The sequence below is a fragment of the Herpailurus yagouaroundi genome, unplaced genomic scaffold (genome assembly GCF_014898765.1).
Source record: "Herpailurus yagouaroundi ecotype Mexico unplaced genomic scaffold, PumYag 140, whole genome shotgun sequence".
Classification (NCBI taxonomy): Eukaryota; Metazoa; Chordata; class Mammalia; order Carnivora; family Felidae; genus Herpailurus; species Herpailurus yagouaroundi.
Window position 1 is genome coordinate 26,643,883 of NW_024412395.1, and position 26,864 is coordinate 26,670,746.

The 26,864-nt window shown below is 36.3% G+C and overlaps 1 protein-coding gene across 4 annotated transcripts in view; it reads left to right on the forward strand.

The window, feature by feature from the left end:
* The window catches only part of ARHGAP15 (Rho GTPase activating protein 15), a 619,122-nt gene that overhangs the window by 334,599 nt on the left and 257,659 nt on the right, over positions 1-26,864 (forward strand). For all 4 annotated transcript variants that reach the window (XM_040474977.1, XM_040474975.1, XM_040474976.1 and 1 more), the window contains exon 9: positions 20,367-20,489. In XM_040474977.1, coding sequence (XP_040330911.1) covers positions 20,367-20,489 — 123 coding nt within the window. The remainder of the gene's footprint in view (positions 1-20,366; positions 20,490-26,864) is intronic.

The following is a 26,864-nucleotide window of genomic DNA, read 5'->3' on the forward strand; positions in this document are numbered from 1 at the left end:
CAACAGTCCAGTTCCTTGAACGGCATTGACAACATAGAGACTGAATTCTCTCTTTATTTCTCCTCATTCCAAAAATGGGTTTTGTTGTGTTGCTACCTTTGTAGTTTGCATTTGTCACACCGGCTGGGGCTGGGCAGGTGGGGAGTTGCTTGGGATCTTAGCAAATATCCCCAGGATGATAAAGTTATTTCAGAGAGGACATTTTATTTTGATTGGCTATTGTATTTTCAGTCTGTCATGGTTCCCTACTTCCATATAGGAGGACAAATTATTTGGGCCAAACAATACAGTGCAGTTTGGAAACAATTGGCTTTTATGGGCACAATCTTATTCTTTACATATCCATTTTTTTAAAATTGTGAAAATCAAGCCAACTTTTTTTTTCAAAACAATGCAGTTTCTCAAGACTCATGGAAAAGACAGATTGAATTGAATTTTTTTTTTTCAATTTCAGCTTTTGAGGGAAAAGAGTTAGTTGTATAAATCCAGCATATATATTTGTCCAAGTATTCCTACATTGTGTTTTGAGTATTAGTGGAAGGGAGTATTTTACGTGATGGGTTTTGTCTTCTGGTGTAGTTCTTCAAGTTCCTGACTCTTAGTCCTATACTCATAAATCAAGCATATTCAGGCACAAAGCAGGTAATTGAGGGGAGCCATTTGCTGGGTAATTCCATCCTGTCTTTCTTGCACACATTTGCAAATGTAAGTGATTTGCATCTGTGCAGACACCCTTGAGGGGCTTGTCTACCCTCACGTCATTTTTAGACATCCAAGAAGTTTCTTTGTAAAGCTCTCATTCTGTGCTGCCAGATGGTTGATGCCACCCCACAACACCATATTTTGAGCAAGGAGAACCAGTTTAGCAGGTAGATGAAACAACACCCATTACAATTATTGTCACATCTCCCGATTCGGTAATGGCAAAATGTACTTCTCATCACATGTTCATTCCAAACGCAAAAATGAGTAAAATTGATACGGTTTTCCTTTTACACTAAGAATTGGGCACAGCTGCTCCCTTACAAACGTTAAAAGAAGAAAATACAAGATAATAACATCTTTAATTTGTCATGTTTCTCAGCATCTCTTAGAAAAATAGCTTCGTGATACATGTCTCCGTGGCCTGAAAACACCTACGTTTGCTACACTTTAAGCACCGCTTTCCTTCGTATTACAATATGAGAGAGGAGAGATTTCTAACGCACATAAAGACTTGCGGATCCAAGGAAGAGAGGATCTGAAAACTTGAAATAATGCCTCATCATATTGTTCAATTCCATGATTTCTTTTTGCAGTCTTTTGTTTGATCATTATTCTATACCATTCATTTACCCTGCCTGGAAAAAAAAAAAAAAAAGGTTAAAAATAGCTACATGGATGGAAAATACCAAGTAAAGATAAACATTTTAAATACTTGCTAGACTTTCAACTATTTGTTCTTTCCCATGAGATTAAGATGAGTTGATCAGATAGGTAACAGTAGTTAGCTTTGGACTATACATTGTTCAGAGATTTATATAAACCATAAATTAATATATAACAAAATAGGCATTTCTTACTAGATCAAAAAAAACTTTAAAATAAACCCAAATGTCCAAAACTATTGTTTTTCTCCATCAAAAAGATTGGTTAGAAACTTCCTGGAGAAAACCTTCATGTCACATCATAGACATAATACATAATTCAAGTTATTAACTTTTTCCATTTAGGCTTACAGATCTTATAGATGCAACTATTTTAAAAGAAGAACAAGATTTTCATAGAAAAATATGAATTATATAGTAGTTATATTGAGTCTTTATTGCTAATGCACAAGGGGTTCAGAACCATAATGACGATATTGGGCACTTAAGTCATTAGGCTGTCATATTACAGCAAAATTATTTGTACTATATAATCAGTTTCCTTTTTTATATTACACAGATCTAAGCTTAGTTCATCTATCTTTGCCATTACAGTACTACTTTGTTGTTGTAAATACCTATTTTTTAAAGATGATTTGAGTATGTTCATTGTAGTTCAAGTTCATGTTTATTAGACCTTTGCTTCCTTAAAGCTGGGAAATATGATCGAGGGAAGTTTGCAATCTGCTTCACAGTGTCTTGTTTGATTATGTATTGCTTCACAGTGTCAATTGTTATATAGTTTATATCTTAAGTACATATATGCACACTAAAAATTTCAAGGGAAATGGGAGCCAGTTTTCTTTTTTTTTTTTTCTTTTTTTTTCCTAGCAATATTTCTATCCCACTCATCATATTTAGGACATGATCCTGTTCTTAAAATTAAAATGGAATTCTGTTGGTATTCAACTTTTTAAAGGACTTTTAAAGGTGAACATTTTTAAATGATACCTGATGATTATTTTCAATAAGAACAAAATCATTTGGGGGAAAAATAAAGTTGAACCTAAAAGCTCCAGCTGAAAATTAAGGTGAATATGGCTTTGGTTTTGATAACTGGTTCTGGGGTTTCATAAACCTATTAGAAATGGATGTTTTTTTATTATTCAACTAGCCAAACTGCTTTCTCAGAATTGCTTTGTTCGTATTCAATGTCATGATGGATTGGTTTATTATTAAATTCTAGGGTTTATGGCACAATATAGCTCACTTGGCCCATAGAATGATATGGGTTCCGGTGTGTGTGTGTGTGTGTGTGTGTGTGTGTGTGTGTGTGTGTGTTTGATGTAAAAGTTGGGAGACATATGCACTTCTGAGTTTGAATAATTTTTGGCTGAGACTATGTGAATTGATTCCCATACTGGGAAATGGCATACAAGTAAAATCAGTAGTCTATTCAAATCATTGTGCAGTCAAGTCAGCTAAATATATGGCAATTAAGAGCAAAACCAAACCTCAAACTGAACAAAACCAATTTCTTCTGTAGTTAAGTATACACTACGTCTGAATGTGTGTGTCTCCAACTTTTCTCACCAGACCAAAAGCATGATTTGGGGAATATGTTGTAAACCAGACAGTGCCTACACAGAATTTCCTATATTAAAACAGGTCATCTGAAACTGACCCTTTGTGAGGATTTAAATTTTATATTTTTCCATGAGTTTTCAAAAATAAAATTATGTTTACTAGGACGTTTAAGTAAATATTTCCACTTTGAAACTATTATAACCGTCCTGAGCACAGATTATAAACTTCAAACACCTAGCCCCTGAGGACCTATAGCTAAATCATTCACACCTTCCAGATATATTTTGGGGTTTGGCTGTAAAACTGGTTGGGGAGAAAACTAGCATGTTTCACAGGCAGCCTACTACAAAATAGGCATCCTAAAATTCAGAAGTCTAATTATTGCAGATAAAAGAAGAGGATTTAACTCATTTGACCTATTCTATCAACTTGAGATACAGTGAGTCGTCTTGATTTTTTCCTAATTGTCATCTGTAATGAATCGCTCTGCACCCCCATACAAATTGTCCGACTGAGATGCTGACATGAATCCAGGTGAAGAAAGAACTGAAAATACAACTCACATCAGAAAAAGTCTCTTGTTTTGGTGGCTCTGATTTCTGTCACGGGCACATGGCTTTGCAGGTGAAAGCTACCTCTTCTGACACATCCCTGCCTGCTATTGTGGTGAGGTCATCTCTCAGGCCACCATACAACTGCAGCAACGCCCCACGCATGCGCTCCAGGGAGTTCTCTCTGTACTGATACATGTCCGTGTTCAGACATGACACCCAGAGGCTTGCTCAAGAACTGCACTGTCCAGTGTGGTCATCACTAGCCACGTGTGGTGACTGAGCGTTCAAAATATTACAGTCTGAATTGAGATGCACTGCCTCTAGGTGTGACAGACACACCAGATTTCAAAGACTTGGCACAAGAAAAAGAATTTAAAATATCTTGTTAATAATTTTGAGATTGATTGCAGCGAGAAATGATAATACTTTAGACTGGATTAAATAAAATATATTATTAAAATTAATGTCTGCTCTTTCTCTTTTGATGTGATTACTAGAATATTTATAATTACCTATGTGGATGGTGCTGGTTTAGGGGTCTGTGATCTCAGCCACATGCTAGGCCAGAATCAGCTTCTCCAGGAACTTCAGCACCTGCCCCTCAACCAATCTCTCTCTTTCTCCCTCTCTCTCTGTTTTAAAATGTTCATTTATTTGGGGCACCTGGGTGGCTTAGTCGGTTGAGCATCCAACTCTTGGTTTTGGCTCAGGTCATGTTCTTGCAGTTTATGAGTTTGAGACCCTCATCAAACTCCACGCTGACAGTGCAGATCCTGCTTGGGATTCTCTCTCTCTCTCTCTCTCTCTCTCTCTCTCTCTCTCTCTCTCTTTCTCTGCCCCTTCCTAGCTTGTTCTCTCTCTCTTTCTCTTGAGCGGGGGAGGGGCAGAGAGAGAGGGAGAGAGAGAAAATCTCAAGCAGGCTCCAGACTGTCATCATGGAGCCCGACTTGGGGTTGTATCTGATACCACAAATCCTGAAATCATGACCTGAGTCAAAATCAAGAGTCAGATGCTTAACTGACTGAGCCACCCAGGCATCCCTCTCCTTCTCCCTCTTAAATTGCTACAGAGGGTTGAGTTTATCATCCTCATCATTCTTGTCATTCTTATTGTTAGCTAAGCAAGTTTTCTAGTTTTATATTTTTTTTCCTTCATCTCTCATTCACTTTCCTCCAAATAAGTTCCCTCTAGAATAATATTACTATAACTTTGGGTGTATAAGTATCCTTAGAAGGTATTTAATGTATTTTGCATATGGGTTCTCTTTTTTGTATTTAAATAAGATAGGAGGGATAACAACATTATTTCACATTCATATCTATGAATAAATGAATAAGAAAAGAATATCACAACTTTTTCTAGATGTCCAAGGTTTGAAGAAAAGGGCCTGGAACCAGGGTCTGTTTCTCTTATCAAATCTGTTGTGGATGTAAACTCAGACTGTTGTTTAATGATAGTGACAATTACAATTTTCCTTCTTAATAGAATTTCATGTGAAAATTTACTTTCCTGGAACATAGGGCTTTATCCACATATGTTAAAAATGTTGAAAATAAAAGAATCAGGGATTTTATTTTTCTATGAAAAGACTTCAGAGTAGTCTTGTATTCAACAAATGTATACTGAGTCCTTATCATTTGCCCAGCAAGGTTTTAGGTACTGAGAATAGAGTCTCTGAAAAATAAATACAGTATGACAAAATACAGGCAAAAATTCTGTTTTTATGGTGCTAATATTCTAGTGGGGGAAATAGAGATGCCAAAAAAGGAAGTAAAATATATATTTAAAAACTTTAAAAAAATGGAAAGGAGATTGGGAACACCTAAGCGGGGGAAAGCTTGTGATTTTGAACAGAGAGGGGGAACCTGTGAGTGATGAGACTTGGGGGAAGACCTGGGGAAGTGAGGAAGGTGGCTATGTAAATATCTAAAGAAAGAATGCTTAGGTCAGAGGAAGCAGCATGTGCAAAGGCCCTAAGCTAGCATGTGCTCAAGAAAGAGTAAGGAGGCCAATGTCTCTAAAGTAGAATTTGTGAGTGACAATGAGTACAACCAATCATTTCCATCTGGTGGTATGGTGTGGAAGCTTACATTCATACATTCCAAGTTTTCTTTTACTCTATTGGTCAGAGCTAATCTTGCTTGAAAGTAGTGGATATGACCCTATGATCTGCATCAGCAAAGCAAAGGGTCTTCTTCCTACTAACCTAATCCCTCACCCCTGTCCCCACCATGCACACTCCTAATTCAGCTCCTCATATATTTAGATTTTCTCCAGGACTGACATTCCATCTGTAATTAATCAAGTGTTAAGGGTCTTTAAATTTTTCTTAATATATAAAAGATGTTTTAGTTGTGATCATTAACAGACACATTTGTGTGCCCTGAGTCTGCATGGCCTGGGATGCACTTCTGACACAATTCTGATAACAATTTTTATATAAGGTAATGTTGCTGCTGTATTTATCAAAGCAAACTTTCTGCCGATTCTATTAGGTTAGACACAAGATTTCAATCTTAAGGTAATGTATAAAATTAAAGATTTTTATTATTGTTATTTATAAAATTATAATTATTAGCAAAAATGGTAGTGGCACATACATTCACCTAGAAGGATTTATATTGCCGGCACATTTATTTCCATCAAAGCTGTAATTAATAAACACTCATGCAGTTAGAAAATTTGGTATACAACGTGTGAAAGTGTAAGAAAATGTACTCTGTCTCAACAAACAATTTCTAAGGCTCTTCCTATACCATATGGACTTAGCTCTTTACTGATAGCTAATATAAGCTTCACATAATTTTTATATACATAGTCCAAATTTCATCAAGTGTCCATATCTACATTCTATTAAGACATACCATTGTGTCTTGTGATTTTTATTTTATTTTATTTTATTTTTAAAGTTTATTTTGAGAGAGAGCAAGTGCATAAGCAGGGGAGGGGCAGAGAGAGAGAGAGAGAGTGAGACAGAATCCCAAGCAGGCTCTCAACTGTCAGCACAGAGCCTGACACGGGGCTCCATCTCACAAACCTTGAGATCATGACCTGAGCCAAAATCAAGAGTCGGATGCTTAACTGACTGAGCCACCCAGGTGCCCTGATATTATGATTTTTAACTGTTAGTTCCCAAAGCCCACAGATCATCTCCATTTGACTCACTTTTATAGAGTCCAGTGTAACCAGTAACTTATGTTAATGATGTTAAGGATGATGAAGATGGGGAAGAAAGGGAGGAAAAGTATAAGGATACTAATCTACTTGTGTACATACAAAGCACTGTGATCTTTTACATCATAATATTTAATCCTTCTAACATGGCAGTTGAGATATTTGTATTCCTATTACACAGATGAGGAAACTGAGATTCAGGGCCATGAAGTCACACACTTTCTTAATGGTGGATCTGTGAATTTGAGATCAGATCTCTTAACAGAAAATTCTGTGTGCTTTCTACCATGCATTTTGCTCAGACACTACCCAATTTTTAAACATCTTTTTGCTGACGGCCGACTGTGTATCAGGTTTGAGGAGAGTATAGGGAGCACCATTAAATTCCAAACTGAACTATGAAGATCTGCCTTGCCCTCCCCCCTTCTTGACTTCATCTCGTGTCTCAATGGCAGTTTATTTCATGTGGCCACAAAATTGGCAAAATAAATATTTTTGCCAAAATGTTATGTGACCCAGAGCACATAATTCTCAGTTGGCCATTCCCTCACAATGGAAAAATTAAGTTCAATTTTCCTTAGCAAGGGCTCTGTCCCCCTCTGATTTCTTAGCTATTACATAAGCCAGCACCTGTTTGTGTTGTCAGGAATGTTTTCAGACTAAAATCCACAGGTGGTTTTTTTTTTTCATTTTTTTTTCTCTTGTGCTATTAAGTGAAAATAGCTAAACTTGCTTTCTGATGACTAATTTAAGGGAATACTTCCTGGTGGAAATTTCCTAAATGAACTGCTTGACAAAACAGGGAGGGAGTCAGATCCTGCTAGAATATTCCTCTTTTACTCTTGGTTCTGCTTTGACAGTTTGAAAGATTAAGGGATAACAATGACAGTAGTTCTTATTATTACTCAAGTCTTACCATGTCTTTCTCACCATTCACAGTGTCCCTGTTGGAATAGATTCTGATGACTACATCTGTTGTGTTATTTAAAGTAGATCTTTAAGTCAAAATGAGGATGTGTGCACGTTGCCTCATTTTGAGTTTGCTTAATGTTTCCAACCGTATTTTAGAAATAAATCCCAAATGCTTTTTTGCTAAGTGCACTTTCCTTTCAATTTTAAACCTATGTGTATTTTAAAGGTCATTTAATCCACTCATTTCCAGTTCCTCTGGCCTTAAATCATCACTGTGTTATTTTATGTAAGAGGTACTTAATGTCTCAAGAAGCTTTCGGAGACCTTTAAAACCCAAAGACATTTTTTTCCAAGACCAGAAGTTCTACTTTGTCTAGATTAAACATGTTTGAAGAAAACCAAGATCTTAGCCTGTTCAATAGTCCAAAAGTTTGAATTTCAGAGGAGTTGGAACTCAGTGAAATACATTTTCCCATCTGTAGCTCGATCTTCTTTCTCCTCTCCTAATTTAGGCCGAAACACATGGAGAGGATATCCAGCAAAGCACTCTCCTCAGTGACATCTGTGTCAGGAGGAGCGTCCTGGCAATTGGCAACAGGATCCTCTCCCCCCCCAGGGAAAGGCAAGGCTCAAGACCCCAAATCATAATAATCTATTACAGATTTCAGGTTACCAAAAGTTAAAGTAAAGGATAATAGCAAAACGCTTAGCATTGCTACATGTCAAGGGAAAGGCTACTGTAATTTCCCTTTGGGGGGCATGTATTTTTCATATTATTATGCATGAGTATGCATACAAATTTAAATATATTTCCATATCCTATTAAAAATTCTCTAATTCTAAATATGTAGAATGAAACAGTTAAATGACTTCATTGAGATTCGGATATAAAATTCCTGGCCACTGGAAAAATCAGGCCGGTAGTGGGGGCCTAGAGCAACAAATGGCCTCCTCTGGAGCAATCTTCTGAATTTATGGACAGTTTTTCTAATAAAATTAAATCTGGGATTAGAGAGACATAAAGATGTGCTGACAAAAAACCACAAATGGTGGTTGAGAAATTAGAATTGAATCTTTACCTTTCTGCTTCTTAACTGTGTAGCCTTAAGCAAGTGGCTTAAACAATTTGGGTGTCTTTTTCTTCATCTTAGGAGTTAGGACCATTTACCCTGTATTCCCTCAAATCCACTCCAGAGTTAATATTTCAAGTTTTTGTGACTCTAGCATGAACTGTGCCCAAGAAGGGGGTTATCTGATGGTCAAAAACAAGAAAAAGCTTGGCAGTTGGATTACAATGAACTCATTAAAAAAATACATATTTGAGATAATAACTGGTTTTTGAAAGAAGGTAAATCTCCCATTACTATTTTTTTTTTAGTGGAAAAAAGGGTTAATCTGAAGATGAGGCTGGAAAGCATAAAGCAGTGTCATTTGACAAACACGCAGTGACCACCGTGTCAGTACAGGACCCCAGATAGGTTCAAAACGGACAACAAATAAAGCAGCCTGTATCCTGACCACATCAAGTGTCACAATGATATCTGCCTTTATGGGCCTTTTCCTATTTTCTCCCCTCCTTTAGAAATGTATGTTATGAATTATGATTATTGCAATGGAGCCAAGTATTCACCGGGCTCCAGCTAGATCTTTGTTTAGCGAGCTTAAGCTCACTGCCAGCTGCAAACTGCAGCTGTCTGTCAGCATTTGTGAGGACAAACTGCTCCACTATCCCTGAACACTTAGCCATAGACTACATACTGTGTCCTCAGATCTGCTCAGCATACCCTGTGCATTTTCAATACGCTCTTGTGGGGGAGGGTTTCGGTGGTTCGCACGCACATTTTAGAGAAATAGCTAGAAGGTTATGTCAAAATGATTCCTCTAATAGAGGGTTCTGTCCCACTAAAACTATGTTGTGAGGGACTAACTGACTGGCCTGACATTTCCTGGTCTTTCTCTGACAAAAGCATGGGAGGCTGCCACTCTGACAAGCAATCGTTCTTCAGGACATTGTGACCCCTGCAAAGAATGCCAAGGGAATGGACCCAAGACCGGAGCTTGTCTCAGAGAGAGGGAATGTGGGAGTGAGAAGGCCACGGGCAAGGGGCAAAGCCAGAGGAAGGGCATGACCGAGGGTGCTGAGTGCAGCCATTCTCCTGGGCCATAGCATGGAGCAGGAGGCAAGACTCAAAGGGATCTTTATCTTGGGATAAACCCTAATCTAGAACTTTCAAGTAAACTTGGAACTCTGTTCCTTAATAAGGGGCTTTAAAGAATGACATATTTTGCTCATGTAGCATTTACCACCCTTCTAAGCAAAAAAAAAAAAAAAAAAAAAAAAAAAAAAAAAGTTTATTTACTTATTTTGAGAGAGAGAGAGACAGAGACAGCGTGGGTGGGGGAGGGGCAGAAAGAGGGAGGGAGAGAATCCTGAGCAGGCTCCGAACTGCCAGTGCAGAGCCCAACAGAGGGCTTGAACTCACAGAACCAAGATCACGACCTGAACCAAAACCAAGACTGGAGAGTTAACCGACTGAGCCACCCAGGTGCCCCCCACCATTTTTTTTTTTTTTTTTTTTTTTTTAGTTTCCAGCTACACTTAGGCAGCACCATACTACACTTAATTCAGCATTTGTAGAGTTAACCAAAATCTTGCCTGTTTTTCCATCAGAGGGACTCATGTGAGTTGTAAGGATCATTTTTTACAGGGGTGGCAATTTTAGGAATAACCTGAGAATTATGCTAAGAATTTAGGATTACCCTGATTTCCCCAGGCATTTACATACAGTAAACTGTGAGCTTCTTAAGAAGTAAAAACTAGAACTAAAGTTCCTTTGGGCCCAGCAACGCTCTTAGGACATTGCAGGAAGCATGAGATATGATCAGTCAGTCCTTGTGGAAGGTATGTTTTTAGTTTTTTTTTAATAAAAATAATTTCAAATAAAAAAATAAATCTGGAACTCTTCCCACTCATGGGGTATTATGAGAACTGCTCTTTGTTATGTAAAAGCATTATGTTAGTAAGAAATATGCCCTCTTGGGAAGAAAGGAACAATGCAAATTCAAATTAATAATAAAACTGTACAATACATAGCATATGGCCAAAGTCGGCCTGAATCACTCACTGGAGAAAACATTCTAAAGTTTGGGAAAAGTCACAACCCTGGGTGTGTGTGTGTGTGTGTGTGTGTGTGTGTGTGTGTGTGTTTGTGGGCAGTGTAGCAGTGACCCAACATAAACACTTTCTTTCCCACATTTAAACATACACGCAATACTTAAAATAGTTTCATTCAGGGGTAGAAACCATGAGAGTCACAGGATCATTAAACAATAGCAAAGCTCTGTTAGTCCGTGATCTTTCCATATTCAGGAAGATTGTAAAATAAAAACAAGACTCTACAAGGGATCGATATTTTCCAGAGAAATAGCATCTTACAGTACAAGACTATTTGGATTGCTAAGTGCCTTCACTTCTCTCTGTGTTATAGTTTGCTGCTTCCTTCATTGAGAAACCTTTTTGCTAGATGTGTTACATACGATGAGCTTGGGTGTTATAATAAACAGAGAGGAAGGCTCAATAATGTATTTCAGTTAGGAAGAAGCACTTGAAAGAAATTGGTTTTGCTATACACATGATGTGAGCCAATCAATAGTGGTTTAGTCTGACAAGCACTGTCAATATCCATTGTCACAGTTCAGAAAGTCTTTAATGGATAGTTCTTCAAAACCCAATGATTTCAACACATGTTCCAAGTCTTGAAATACACTCTACCTGGCAGAAATTAATCACAGATAAACTCTTGGGGTTGTATACAAGTACTTTTTTTTAACTGAGAGCCAAGGAGCAGTCAAAAATTGTATCTATATTATTTTTAATTTTATGTAAATTAACATATATATTGAATTTATGCAACAGCTAAGGTTATAATCTAATAATACCTGATACATAGTAAATGCTCAGTAAATGTTGAAAAACGTGAGAAGCACTGGGGTGGAGGATGAGGAGGGTATTGTTCTGTTCACTTACTGATTATTACAATCATGATTGCAATATAAGACATCGATAATAATCTCATAATTCACAATAGTTAGTGTTTATTAGATGCTTATGATACATTAGATATTGCACTGGGTGTTTTGCATATATTGGGGCATTTAATTTACACAACAGTCCTTGGTGTGGATATTATCAGCCCCATTTAACAGATAGGAAAAAAGAGACACAAAGAACTTGCACTTCTTGAATAAGATTTTACTTCTGTTAAGGGATAGAGTTGAGATTCAAATTAAAAATCCAATACCTGTAATCTTCAAAGTAAGAGAAGGAATGCACCTTTTTTTTGAAAGAAGCAGCATTAGCTGTTGGAAGGAGGCCATAGATTAGTGGTTCTTATCTGCTTTCCCTCCTAAATGCTGATCCTGAAGCTTTACTCCTATGTAGCAACCCAGAATTAAACAGGTAGACTCTGGTTGGGCACAGAGAAGAATGAAACTTCCTGACTTGGATGAGGGAAGTGCTAAGGAGTTTATAGATGAGAGTGCATGTGCCCATACTATTGCAGGCTAGATGTATGTCTGTCTGTCTTTGAAAAAAGATTAAGTGATGACAGGAGTCAAGGACTGAAAAACTGAGAGATCTGGCTGGGTTGCTAGCCCTTTTACTTAACAGGGGTCCCGATCCCCACCCTGCATCTCTACTTCCATATTCATTCTTGTCTGGCTACATACAGCCACCTGGAGCATGGTGAGTGACTCACGGTGGTTATGGCTCTGTGCAACCCAGATGCCATCATCAGCTGTTCCAATGGGCAATCCAGAGAGTATTCAGCCATCAGCTCTGTTGCTGTCCTGTGATTCACTAATCTCACCTAAGGCAACTCATTTTCCCTCTTAGGTCTACAGTGATGTGCACTACCTAGAATCATCTCAGCCAGCAGTTTCAGCACATCAGATAAGACCTTAGGTTGGAAGTATTGGAAGTACTTGACTATCGTGGGAGGCTATTGCCATCTCTTTAAGTCCTTAGAACTTTGACAGTATTACCAAGCAGATGGAGAGGCAGGCAGCGGGGCAGGGTAGAAGTTCCCATGGGCTCGAAATCAGGCAGCCCTGCACTTGACTTTGGCTCTGGCACTTATTTGCTATATGACTTAACCTCTCCGAACCTCAGATTCCTAACCTGTAGAATGGGCAACAATAAGAGAACCCACCACATTGAATGGTTATAAGGACTAAACGAGATGTAACATACCTACTGCAGATTCTTGTCACATTGTAAGTACTCTAAGAAAATGAGTCATTATTAATAATATAAGTGGTATTAGGATGATCAAATTGCCCAGTTAAAGTGGAAATTGAGAATGCTTTAAGAGAATCAATACTATATATATTACAATATTTAGGGGCTCCTGGGTGGCTCAGTCAGTTGAGCGTCTGACTTCAGCTCAGGTCATGATTCGCAGTTTGTGAGTTCAAGCCCCGTGTCGGGCTCTGCGCTGACAGCTCAGAGCCTGGAGCCTGCTTCAGATTCTGTGTCTCCTCCTCTCTCTGCCCCTCCCATGCTCATGCTCTGTCTCTCTCTGTCTCTCAATAATAAATACATGTTAAAAAATTACATATTACAATATTTAGATTGAAGAAAAGTTAAATATGTATTTATTTATATATCTTATAAAATTATAAATTACATATATCTTATACATATATATGAATTTAACTTTTTTTACAATCTAAATAAATACTTCACCCCACCACTTCCTCTTGAATATTGATTATTTAGCTTAAGACTTCTCTTAAACTGCCTATGTCTATAATATATATTTTTATGTCCTCCTTCAAATTTTTGTGTTTGAAAAATTCAGGATACATTGTAGCATATTCTTGATCACCCATAAGGCCCGGAGTTTAGAGATTTAAAAAAAAAAGCTTCGAAGTTGTCATTTATTACTCCCCTCTGTACCCTCTGAGAATACATTTTCACAAGGGTAAAAACAAATATGCACACACAATATGTAGTGGTAGCTCTCTCTATTTATGTCTATCTGGAGGGCAGATTTAAATACCACCCACCCAGTTAAAATACTGCTAAGCACGGTCTAGTATCTGAGTCAATATATAAAATCAGCATTGAAATTGTCCAGTATTCAGGGTGCCTGGGTGGCTCAATAGGTTGAGCATCAGACTCTTGATTTTGGCTCAGGTCATTATCCCAGGGTGGTTTCAGTCAAGCCCCCTGTTGGGCTCCATACTGAGAATGGAGCCTGCTTAAGATTCTCTCTCTCTCTCTTTCTTCCCTTGTGTCTCTTCCTTTCTCTCCCTTGTGCATGCTCTCTCTCTTTCAAATTAAAAAAAAAAAAAAAAAAAGAAAAGAAATTGTCCTGTACACTTAAATATGACTATCATTTCATTCTCCAGCTAGGCTTCCCCCTCCCCCACATAAATCCCAAGTATTAATTTCTTAGAATCTTGCCATGCTGTTACCTCTGTGGTGGAATTGTCATGCCTGAAAACTCATTGTGTTGTTTTTTTAATTTTTGTTCTCTGATGTTCATATTCATCTATAAGGCTCTTCTCATTTGATTTGGCTGTGGCCTGTTTTCTGTCACCAGGAGAGAACCCATTCCTATATTTAATATATAATATTTTCTCATGGAAAGCATATTTTTACTTCATAGCGCCCTTTCTCTGGATTATTGCCCTATGCCATTTTTTCTTTTTTTAGTAATTTCGCTTTCAAAATCAGCTACTGCCTTAGCTCAGTAACCACTTACTTTATATACAAATTTATCAAGGTTTTGAACAGCTCTCAATTAACAAAGTTTTACTGACACTGTATCAAGTCATAAAAGATGTCTGGATGATCTGAATCTTTACACCTTAAACTGCATCTGATTCCATTTAAAGAAAAAAAATGTATCATTTGTCTTTATGCACACGATAGGTTTTTGCTATTTACATATATTTTCTCTTTCTTCTTTCCTTTTTTTTTCTGAATATGTAGTATTTCCATAACCTGTGAAACAAATATCTTTTTCAACTCTGGTTCACAAAAAGAAACCAGATAGACTTACAACTGAAAGCAAATTACATCTGTGATAATATTACTCAATATTTGCACAACAGAACTGAAGTTAGCATCATCATCATTATCATCATCATCATCATCAACAAAGTTATTCATTAAGTAATTCAAAGCTATACTAAATGCTATAGAGTTTAAACAAAACATCCAGACTCAAACTATAGGAATACATTATCGACCTAGACACATCAGATATATTACCAGCAAAATAAAAATATTAGGCCTATACATGAAAGGCAATGAAGATTTACATCATAGACAGATGAATGCATTAGAAGTAGAACACATGGATACATCTATTACTGAGAAAAGCAGTCGTGGAATTTCCATATGGCTGAATGACAGGGATATGACAGTTAACTGCCAGTTCTTTATCAACACTGAAAATGTAAAAATATGGTTAGATTTGACCATTTAAACTAGACAATTCAGTCTAAAAGTAAACGATTTTCACTGTATGAATTTTTACTTCTCTTTAAAAGGGTAGATAGCATAAATACGAATCATTGGTAGATATTGTCCACATACCCTTCTTTTTTGAACTGATCATTTATTTTGTATTTCTACAATATCTACGTGGGAATTAGGTGGTTAAAACAAAGCACTGCTGTTAAAATGTTCTGCATTCCCTCTTCCAGTTATTTCCAGATTTAATCGTGATTTGTGTTTCAAGCAAGTCACCTGAAGTTTCATAATTTAGCTTCTCAGGCTACAAGTTGGGGATTGAAAATATGACTTCTATTTACACTGAGCATGTGAAAAAAAGAGAGATATTAAATGACCAACAGTATATATATTAAGCCCAAACTTACCCCTTCTTCCCACTCTGACACAGGGAGTTACGTGCAAAGTTTTGCAAGCTCTAAAAGCGTGTGCTGGAGAGAGCAAAGCAGTATATACTACAGCCTCATGAAAGGAATCAGGCAGGAGGCTGAAAGAAATTTTAAAAACTTGATTTTTCTTTTCAATCAACTTTGGGTAAGGCATTCTTATTTCAGTAATTTAATAAGTGGTACAACAGGGCAATTCCTAATACAAGAAGTCGGATTGGAAAATATGAGTGGAGACAATTCAGTACTTTGTTATGTAATCCATGTGATGGTTGGAGAAGTGTTTTGGAATCTCTTGGGGTTAAGAGCCTGATATAACCTTATTTTGTCATTTCTTTCTTGATCTCCCTCCCTGGACACTTCAGAGTGGTAAGATGATCTTCACTGCCACCAGCTTTGCCCTGAACGTCCTCCCAGACTCAAAGTGTCAGGAGGTCTCAGATGCTAATACAACTATCTACACCTGATGTCGATCTCTATGTAAAGGCTAACCAAAAAAGTGACAAGAAGCCTAGAAAGTTGTTTGTAATAGCATTTCCTTTAGCAACATTTCTGAAATGTTAGCTCTCCAGTATTTCCAAATAAAAAAAATAATAACAGCATGTGAGTGTAACATGGGAATACCATGAAAACAGCAGTTTGGCAGGAAAGGGGGATATTTCAAAATAAGATCCCCAGAAAGAAAAGTTCTGGCAGATGCACAATTCTGGATCATATTATCTAAAACACTGGATTCCGGAAAAATTTGAGGGTTTTCTTTTGTGGTTCTTATCCCTTAATAGAATGGTAGTGAATGTTCATCATCCAAACCGGGTTGATTCCTCCTCCCATTACTAAAGTTGAAAAAAATAAATATACAAAGGGCACTCATTACAATCAGCTTTTTCATCTCTAGGGTGGTTTTAACACCATTAATGCTATGTTGGGTATAAAACTTAAAAAGCCTTCAGTCCTTGGGGGGAGCGTCGCATACATATACAGAAGTTGAATCACTATGTTGTACACCTTAACGTAATGTAAGATTGTGTGTCAACTGCACTCAAATAAATAATAATAATAATAATAATAATAATAATAAAATCCCTCGATTCTAACTATTCTTTGGTGTGAGCAGCTTTAACAGCAATTAAATCTCTCAGTGGGTTAAGAGTGGTGCTCAAAGCTAATGCCTTTGGCCTGCGTGTTGAGACTTAAATTGTATATTGTTATTGAAAATTCTTAGGCTTTCAAAAATATTCCTTTTGGGCTTGAAAGAAAAGATCACCCATCAATGGAAAAAAGAGGAACGTATAAAGGAAATAAAAGAAGTAAATTCTAAAATACCTGGAAAGCGAATCCCATTCAGGTTAACTTTTTGTGGAGATTAAAATATGTAGAATTAAGAGCAATTCCTCTGTAAATGAGATTAAATGCTTTAGAATTTAAACTCATATCTCTTTAGTCTCTTTTCATTTTTGAATAAAAAGTTTAAATGGGAATGGAAAAAAAATGCTCATTGGCTTAACATAAATCTTTAAATTGCAGTAAAGTTCACCCTCAAAAAGTAGTTGAATCTCTGAGGAAAACGAAAAGGCTGAATTCTATTTTTCATAAATGATGGATTATTGTACCACACTGTGTATTTTCCAGTAAAGTGTCCTTTTATTTGCACTGTGTGATTACAAGTTTCTAAAAGTATGTGTGGGGTCACTTGGGTGCTGTGGGAAAATGGAAGGAACACTGTTCTGTTAAAATCAGTAGTGAAATCAGAAGCAAACTATGTCCTGATTATCATAGGCATGTGTTTAAATTTTGCCTTCCTTAATTGGTGATGTTGTATTTACTTAAAATGAACAATTTGGCAAGTTTTTCTCCCTTGACAACAGAAAAGCGTAAACTGTTTTATAAGTTTGGCTGTTGAAATCAGATTTGTAAACCACAATATTCAAAGACTTTTACTGCTGTTTACAGGGACCTCATGATGGACTTGGCTTTATAACCATGTGCTTTTTACATTTTTAGTTCGTATTTATAGCGCTTTCAAGTTATTTGTTTAATAAAAAGTATGCTGTATATTATAGTCATCTATTGACTTTAACTTCTGCATTACTCTTCCTAGAACAAAATGAGTGGAATGAATGATAGCAGAGGCCTTGTAATTTGACTTGTCATCTGAGGATGATTATTTATGGCATCAGGAAATGGAAGTGGACGCTGTAGTCTGTCTCTAGGAAAGTCATTAGAGGCAACTTTGGAGAGTTTGGCTGTGTTAAAACCAGTGTGATCACACCCAAGACTGCCACTTTCTCAGTGTTTGTGAGAAGGAAACAAGATAAAGCATTTAAAAATATTATTTCATGTTCTTTGAAAAAACAATACACCTTACATATACATATATGAGCCAGATGTACATGGCTTTTCACATGTAGAGCCAGATGGTGGGATTAAAAACAAAACAAAACAAACAAAAAAAAGAAAACAATATGCATGTTTTACAGTTTATATGTGAAATATTTTGCATATATTTCATAGACATTTAATATATATTTTATATATAATATTATGAATGTAAATATATTAAATATATAAATATATATTCACATAACTATTTAAATGTTTGCATTAAGTGTTTCTATATAGTAGAATATGCATTTATTCATATATATCTGTTTAAATATATATTTATATATCATATATAAATATATAAAACATACAAAATATAAAATATATAAATACATTTTATGTTTTTATATAATATCTATTATATTTTAAATATTTTTATACTTTGTATATTTAAAACTACATATAACATAAGCATATTATATATGTAAAATTAAGAATAGTATCACCAGAGTACCTAAGGGATTCTGAAAGATATAACTCACCAAATAAACATTTTCATAATCTTGCATTTATACTCTATATACTTTCTAATCACATCATTTTAACTAGTTCTAAAAAGGCAGATAAAAATGCCTCCTTTGATTCTGTATTTCTTGGTCATGGAAGGTGACAAGATTTTGAGGAGAGACTAGAAATAGAAAATATTACCTTTGATAACCTGTGAAAATTTGGATGGATTATGCCCTATTACTTCAAAGGCAGACTTGAGACCAAAACTACCCTGAGAAAGATTTTTTTTCTGAAGGACGTTAAGTGTTTCTTCAGCCTCTGATACTAGAACCCAGACCATGGGGTTTTGAGACAGTTGTCAGTTGAAGCAGCATGTCTGACTGGTGGTCACTGCAGTGACTTGACCCAGATAAAAACTGATAAGATATCATGTAAAGATAGTATATTAAGATGCCCAGAATGACTTCCAATCATGCAATGTTGAGTTGGTTAATGCCTGATACTTATGGCCCTATAAAAACAATTATTGCTCATGTGGGTTCTAATGGCAATTGCTGTTTTTCCAAAATCATCTGAGGTCAATTCCTCCTCTAAGATCCCTTAGTCTCTTGTACTTCACACCATGCCATATGAGAATTACATAGGCCATATGCATTTTCATTCACAGCAGTTAATTCCAGCCCTGCCATGTATGTACTAGGTGGTCAGTTTGTGTTTCTTTATTTTTTCATCACCTAGCAGAATACCAGATAAAAATCTTATGAGACTTGTCCCATATCCAAACTTGACCTTGGACAAGTTACTTAACCTTTTTGCCTTAGCTTCCTTGTCTCTAAATGGGTAGAATTATTTTACATACTTCAAAAGTTCATTGTGAGAGTTGAGTCAACAAATATTCAGTGAACATTTACATTTACATGCTGAACAATGTTTGAGGTATTGGAGACCCATTAGTGAACAACATTTACAAAAGTAGATGAAAATTTCTGCCCACGTGGACTTTACATTACAGTAACATTAAGTTAAATCATGTTATATGCTTAGGAAAGTATCAAGCATGTAGTAAGATCTCAATACATTTTAGATATATTATTATTAACCCAATTGAATGATTGATTTATTCTAAAATATGATTTGAAAGGACAAGAGCCTCTATGTACCTAATAAAGTATCCCAAGTCCTCCCATTACGTCAACAATTGGGTTAAGACAATGAAGGGCCCAGTTAAGTTCTATTATCTTAAAGAGAAAATGAATCAGTCATTAATAATAAGATACCTTGAATGTACTTAGACTCTATGCTTAATGAAGGTCCAGAACTTAAGTGTTATATTCATCATGAAGTTCACAGCCTTTTAGCACAGAGCCTGATGATCAGTAAACATTCAGCTAATATTTGTCTAGGAATGAATTTGATGCACACCTAACTTTGAAGATAGAGCTTAGAATAGGAAGCTGAGGATAGGGGATCAATGAAGACACTGAAGAAGGCTGAGACAAATTTGTTTCAGAATTTTACCTAGAACTGGTGGTAATTTCACATTAATAACAAAAATAAGAAATATTTACTTCAGAAAAAGAAATCACTTTGAGTCAACATAAAAAAGAAGATTGACAAAATTATTTGGGCAGGCAGGACCGTTTAAAACACCTGAATTACCTACAAGCAGTATATAATCATAATCGATTGAAATGAACAATTCGAAGAGTTTTCCCTTTAATGTAGATGAATTTTTCTTTGACTATAATTCTGTGTATAGATACAAATAGGTGGAATTATGCAGATAAAGGTCATCACATTAAATATAAGGAAATGAAAGTGAAAATAAATTGTGAATGTATAGAACTAACCACATTCTCATTGCACATTCAGGTGGCAACACAGCTAATATTTTCATACAGCCAAATTTTTACTCGTATGCAGTGTCTAAACAGAAGGGCTTGAGCTATTAATTCCAGCAGTTCCATAACTACTGCTTTCTATTCATATTTGAATAAAGTAATAATCATAAAGAAGAAATTTACTGAAAGCTTTTTTTTTTTATTTCTAGTGTTCAGACTGCATCATAGTGCTTCCGATACAAGCGACAAAAACCGAGTTAAAAGCAGATTAAAGAAGTTTATCACCCGAAGACCTTCTCTGAAAACTCTGCAAGAAAAGGGACTTATTAAAGGTATAGGCCTTTTTATGCTTTTACTGTAACAGTGATAAATGAATATGCCTCTGTGTCCATAGCTATTCAGCTCTAAAGAAATATTAGGATATTTTATTCTTTTTAGGTTGTTTATTGAATGCTCTGCTCTAACAGAGGGAAAAAAACAGTTGTCCACAAAACTAGTCCTGAGAAAATAAAGGTTGCAGCACAGAACCATTGAAAACAATACTTAGTTTTGCCCTCAGCAGAGCTGGGCTCTGCACCAGGGGACAGAGAGAAGAAAATCCTAGCAGCTCATCAGAATGACCCCATGTCATCATGGGCCTGGACAATCCAGGTGCACACCTACAGTCCCAGAATGCTTAATACCAGCAGCTCTTTTCACCCTTGGATGTGTCCTGATTTGGATAATAAGTTATCTGATCACCCTAGTTATAGTCTGAAGTGAGCACTAGGAAGAAAAGTCCAAGACAAACCGATGTCATGAAAATCTACGGATTTGGAGGCTGGAGAACTAAAAGCTCAGTCTAAACTGAGATAAGTAGGTACTTTTGCAAATATATCTAAAGTAAAGAACAAAATATTCTACACCATCCTAGCCACCACAATAGAAAAATGTAGAGTCTGGCATTTGACTAATTAGAATTCAAACCGGGGTTCTACCACTCACTGATATTGACATTGAACAAGTCATGACCTCTCTGATCATCAGATACCTCATCTGTTAAATGGGGATACTTGTACCCATCACTGAGCAGGCATGGAGAAATAAATGAGATAATCCATGTAAAGCGTTTAATAGAGTTTCTGGAATTAAGTGTTCATAAATGTTCCTGTTATTAATGCTATTATTATTCACTACTGTTGTTATTACTGTCACGGTGCCAAGAGAGATGAAAAAGGATGGGTGGATACATAGAACCAGTGATGTAATAGATAGGGTATCCTAGCGGCCCATTAGAATAAACCCATGTCACCATGTGCTTGGACGGTCCAGGTGCACACCTATAGTCCTGTAACTGGATATCACTTACAAATTACACAGTAAAATGTATTATTTTCCTAGCGAGACAACATATGCATTAAGGCCATTATTTTCCCTGCTTTTCCAATTTCTTAGCTGATGGATGGATAGATTTTAAAAATTGACTGTAAGGGGAAATTTGAAAATGAACTAAAATAAACTCTGAGAACAAAATTAAAAGATGGATCTTCATGGGAGCCAAAAGGTGATTTAATTACACAATCATTTCTTAAGAACAGGGCAAAACAGATCTCAATATTTTCAGCAATAGTTAACATGAGAATTACTGAAATGGGTTGTAATAACTGTCTGTCCTATCAATTTCAGTCCATTTTTAAACAGGGGAACTTATCACAAGACGCATATGGCATTTTGAACCAGTTGTAGACGGTAAAATTTTATGAAGCAAGAGTGGAAAATTCTTTGAATGTACCCATTTGGGGGTTGAACTAGCACCTACTCTAAACCAGGCTTACCTCAGACTTATACTCTGAAGATATCCTTTTCAGGGCCACTTACAGTATTGGGTCCTCTACAGATTCAACTTCATATAATAATATATCAGTACCTTCACTTGTATCTTAGAATGCACCCCACAGATTATAATTTTCTTTGAGGGGATTCAGTTGGAGATTGCCTACCACTTTGAAGAAAATAGAAAACCAAATCAGTAGACCAAACAATCCCAATTTGGACATAAAGTGCAAATTTTCCTGACTGTGGCAAAACAAAAAGGGTTTTAATTCAGGGGCACGGTCTGGCCTCCATCAAAATGCTAAAGAATTAACAACTACCGTGCTCTAGCATTGGTCTCAGAAAGCGGCAGAACTGGATGCCTAATGCAGTTTTCATACTGATGTAATGGAACCACTGAACACACTCCGATGGGTACATTTCCTATCCTAGAGCTCCATTAAATTTCCACCATAGCTGACCAGTGAGTCAGTATTCATTAGTAGGGCTATGGAAAATCTATGTGAAATTCTGATTTGATAAGCTTCCATTGTTGTCTTCAGTGGAATTTTCTTCCAAATACAGATCAAGTTATGCAAATATAATCACTTCTTGGGCTTGTTTCAGTTTTAACTGTGAATTTTTTAAAGCGCTTACTGAGATTTTTTTTTTCTTTTCACTAAGTGAAAAGCATTAAACCAATTTTTAAAAATACGGGCCCAGTCAAATTTAGTACTTTAAGTCTATTTTCTTAGCATATTTAAGACAAAGACTTAGAGAAAGCAATGAAATCAGTGTTTTTGATCAGTTATGAAAAATTACATAAAATAAATGAATGATTAATGGTTAAATGACTCCACGTAACTCTATCAAAGAGAAGTAGTATTGAGAAAGAGAGATTATGGCCTTTAAAATTTTTCTCTGTGTATCTGCCCACAAGAATATGCATCAAATTCTTTCAACAGTCTAATCTTCTAGGTCTGGAATAAAGTCCTTCAGGACAAGGTTCAGGAAAACTGTGATGATAGTTTGGATCTTAAAAGTGAGCTTCCTGACACTTGGGAGGGACTTTGCAGGGCCATAGCCACTTTTCAAAGTGTTTTTACTCCTTTATGTAATGTTTCCAACAGGCTGAAAGGCCTGAGCTTTGAATGCAGCCAGCCTTTATTGAGCACCCAGGGTGGAGCAGGAAAGGCTATGCCTTCTTAACTGTCTAATGCCTAGCAGATCAACATCCCCAAAGCACTTTCTGTGAAAAGAGAATTGTCTCAATATCACACAGTCTGAACTCAGTCACAAACTCTTCCTTCAATATCTATTTTTTGGGACTCATGGAGACCTGGCCAAAATGTGCTTTCGTTGCCTAGAAGCTAGATCTGGAAACAGTCCCTTGATGGGGCAGCATTTTCTAATTTCTTTAGTATCACTAATGAGAAGGGTACATTAGAATGTCAAAAAGAGCTGGCAGATAATTATGGATGATGACTCAATGGAAAGAAATCTTAATAGCTCAGATGCGTATAGCAGTCACTATACCACTGCTGTGGCAGCTTCTGAAAAGCCTTCAATTTCTCCAAGTGCTTTCACATTTGCCAAGAAAATGGCAAGTACCTTTTAAATGTGTGAGTTTATTGCATGAATGTCTTATCAGAAATAAAACTCAAATAAGTTTAATATGTAAATTATAGGCAAGAGGGTACATTTTAGGGTGGTATGTATGTTTGTAACATATTTTCTACTTGGTTTTGAAACTGAAGTAAGAGCTCTTCAGTGTCAGCCAAACTACCTTATATAATCTTTCAAATAACAACACTGACATCCAAGAACAGAAAACACTTGCCAGTGCAGTTTCTAGAAAGGATAACAATTGTTTGTTTTGGGGGGAGCAACTAGTATTTCCTTATATCAAAATGATAGAATTAGAGAGGATTGTATGTTTCGAAAGTAGTTTCTTTCATCTTCATGTGGATAAAACCATAATGGATGGTATTAGTAGAAACTGAAAGTAATGTTGTACTACCTTATTTTGTAATCACTACATTATAAAGGAAACAACCTGTTTAAAGATTAAATAGTATGCCTCCAGGATTTGTGATGAAAAGCAGTGCTCCCCTGCCTCATCTCGGTTTTGCTCCTTATGAGGCACTACTTGGCACTGTTTCTATCCGTTGTTCTCCTGGTGGTTGACTCCATAGCTTATGTTATTGTTATCTGGAATACAGGTTAGTTAGATTTTGTCAATATCTTCCTTATCTTTCATGACATAATGTCTTGATTTATCAAGCTTAGATGTCATCTCAGGTTTCTTTTACAAATAGACTGAATTCAACTCAATTAAACCAGACCTCATCCACCTGGCCCTTTTCCCCCCCAAATACTCATGGTCAAATACAACAGGTGTGTGTCTCTCCAATAGCTTTCTCTGTAACATCCAATATACTTAAATCTCTACTTAGTGTTCCAGTAACCACAGAAAGCTGAGACTTAGTGCTACTGTTGACAAGACAAGAAGTTTAGTGCCTTTTCCCCACTCTCATCTCCTCTGTCTTTGCTACTGTGATTCTTACTTCTATATCATAAAAACTCATTATTGCACTGCTTTCTATAATTATGACTCATTTGTAGATTGATTCTGAAAGTTAAAAACCAAAAACATCATTCCTACTATTACGATTATGTAAGGTTGTTTCCTGTAACTCCAAGGACTAGACTTCATTCTCTGTTCTTACAATATCATGACCTCTGTGATTCTCAAATAATCCTCCTTGATCGTAGTGAAAAAGATTATCTTTTCTTTTACATTTGGAGGTTGCATTAGTACATTTACACTGTTTCATAATCACAACCAAGTCCTCCATGTTTTTCCTCCTATTTTGATCTAAATGTGAAGAAAATCAGGTACCTGCATTTACTTTATATTGATCACGTAAATATTATGGAATCGCTGACCAAGTCATGTGCCAGATAGGATTAACATGTCCTTGGGTTCAATGTGATCACTTAATGGACCACACAAATTATAATGTGCTTATTTTTTTAAGTTTTTATTTTTATTTCAGTCAACATACAGTGTTACATTAGTTTCAGGTGTACAATATGGTAATTCGGCCCTTCCATACATCACCCTATCCTCATCATAAGTGCACTCCTTAATCCCCATCACCCACTTAACCCATTCCCCCATCCACCCCTTCTCTGGTAACCACTTGTCTGTCCTCTATGGTTAAGAGTCTATCTATCTCTTGGTTTGTCTCTCTTTCTCTGTTTTTTATAATGTTCTTATTTTTTAAGCTCATGCTTCATCATTTGCTTACAAGCATGCTGTATGTTAGTCTGATACATTTTTTAAATGTTGATTTATTTTTGAGAGAGAGAGATTGAGAGGGAGTCAGCAAGTGGAGAAAGAAGCAGAGAGAGAGAGAAAGGGAGACACAGAATCCAAAGCAGGCTCCAGACTCTGAGCTGTCAGCACAGAGCCGGATGTGGGGCTCAAACTCATGAACCACAAGATGATCATGACCTGAGCTGAAGTCGGATGCTAAATCGACTGAGCCACCCAGGCACCCCTAGTTTGATACATTAAAAAAAATGTTTATTTATTTTGAGATAGAGAAAGAGAGCATAACTGGTGGAGGGGGAGAGAGAAAGAATGTCAAGCAGACTTCACACTGTCATCGCAGAGCTCCATGCATAGCTCCATCTCACCAACAGTGAGATCATGACCTGAGCCGAAATCAAGAGTTGGATGCTTAACAGACTGAGCCACCCAGGTGCCCTTAATTTGATACCTTTTCAATTGTGCTTTTCTTGTACAGATTCCTCCCCCCTCCTCTACCACAGAGCTTTTTTCTTGCCTCTGGGCCTTTATGTCATCAAGGACTTTAATCTTCTCAGTTAAACAGTCTGTGTTCGACTCCCTAGACTCCCTAGAGTCCCTAGAATGTGACTCCCTGTTTTTGTTTTTGTTTTGTTTTGTTTTTCCCAGAATATGTTCTCAACTCCTTCTATCACCTCACCACACTTGGATTGATTGTTTTCCAGGATTTACCTGGAATCAGCCCGTGATTCTCTTTTGCTGAACTTCTGAATTGTATTCACTGCCTTCTGAATCCATACCTTCTCTTTCTTGCTTTAATTCCTTCTATTACTATGTAACAGCCTCCAGTAACTCATTTAGAAAACATGAGACCTTGATTGTCTAAAAATATCTTCAGTATGCCCACACTTGATCAATAGTGTAGTTGGGCATAAAATTCCATTGCTTCTAGAATAGAGTTGGTTTCCATTCTTACTCCTGTTACTTTGAATATTTTTTCTTTCAGAATCATTGGTTTTTTGTCTTTATTTTGAGATTCTGTAATCAAGATAATGTATATGGTTGGCAGAATTTAAAAACATTTACTCTGCTTAGCACTCAAAGAATTAAGATTCTCTTCAGCTCTGAATTTTTTTCTCTCTATTACTATGTTGATAAGTCAGTCCCTCCCATCAGTTTTCTCTGGTTCTTCTTCTAGGATCCTTATGATGTGAGCATTTAGATCACCAGGATTTATTTTTCCCATATTCTGAAAGAATTCTCAATTTTATCCCTTTGTCTTTATTGATTTAACTTTAGCAATTATATTTTCAATTTGTTGGAGTCTTTCTTATTCTCCATTCTTTTTCTTTTCTTTTCTTTTCTTTTCTTTTCTTTTCTTTTCTTTTTTTTTTTTTTGAATATCCCACCTTTACTCTCGTACCTAATAATGAGGATGGCCTGTGGCAGTTAGCACTCAATAAATATTAATTAATTGAATAAGTGAGAAAATAGAAAATAGAGGATACTTTTCTAACTTATCCAAGGATATAAATTAAAATGTGTTGTTGTCATTTTGACTTTTTAAAATTTTTTATTTTAAAATGTTGTCTCATGTTCT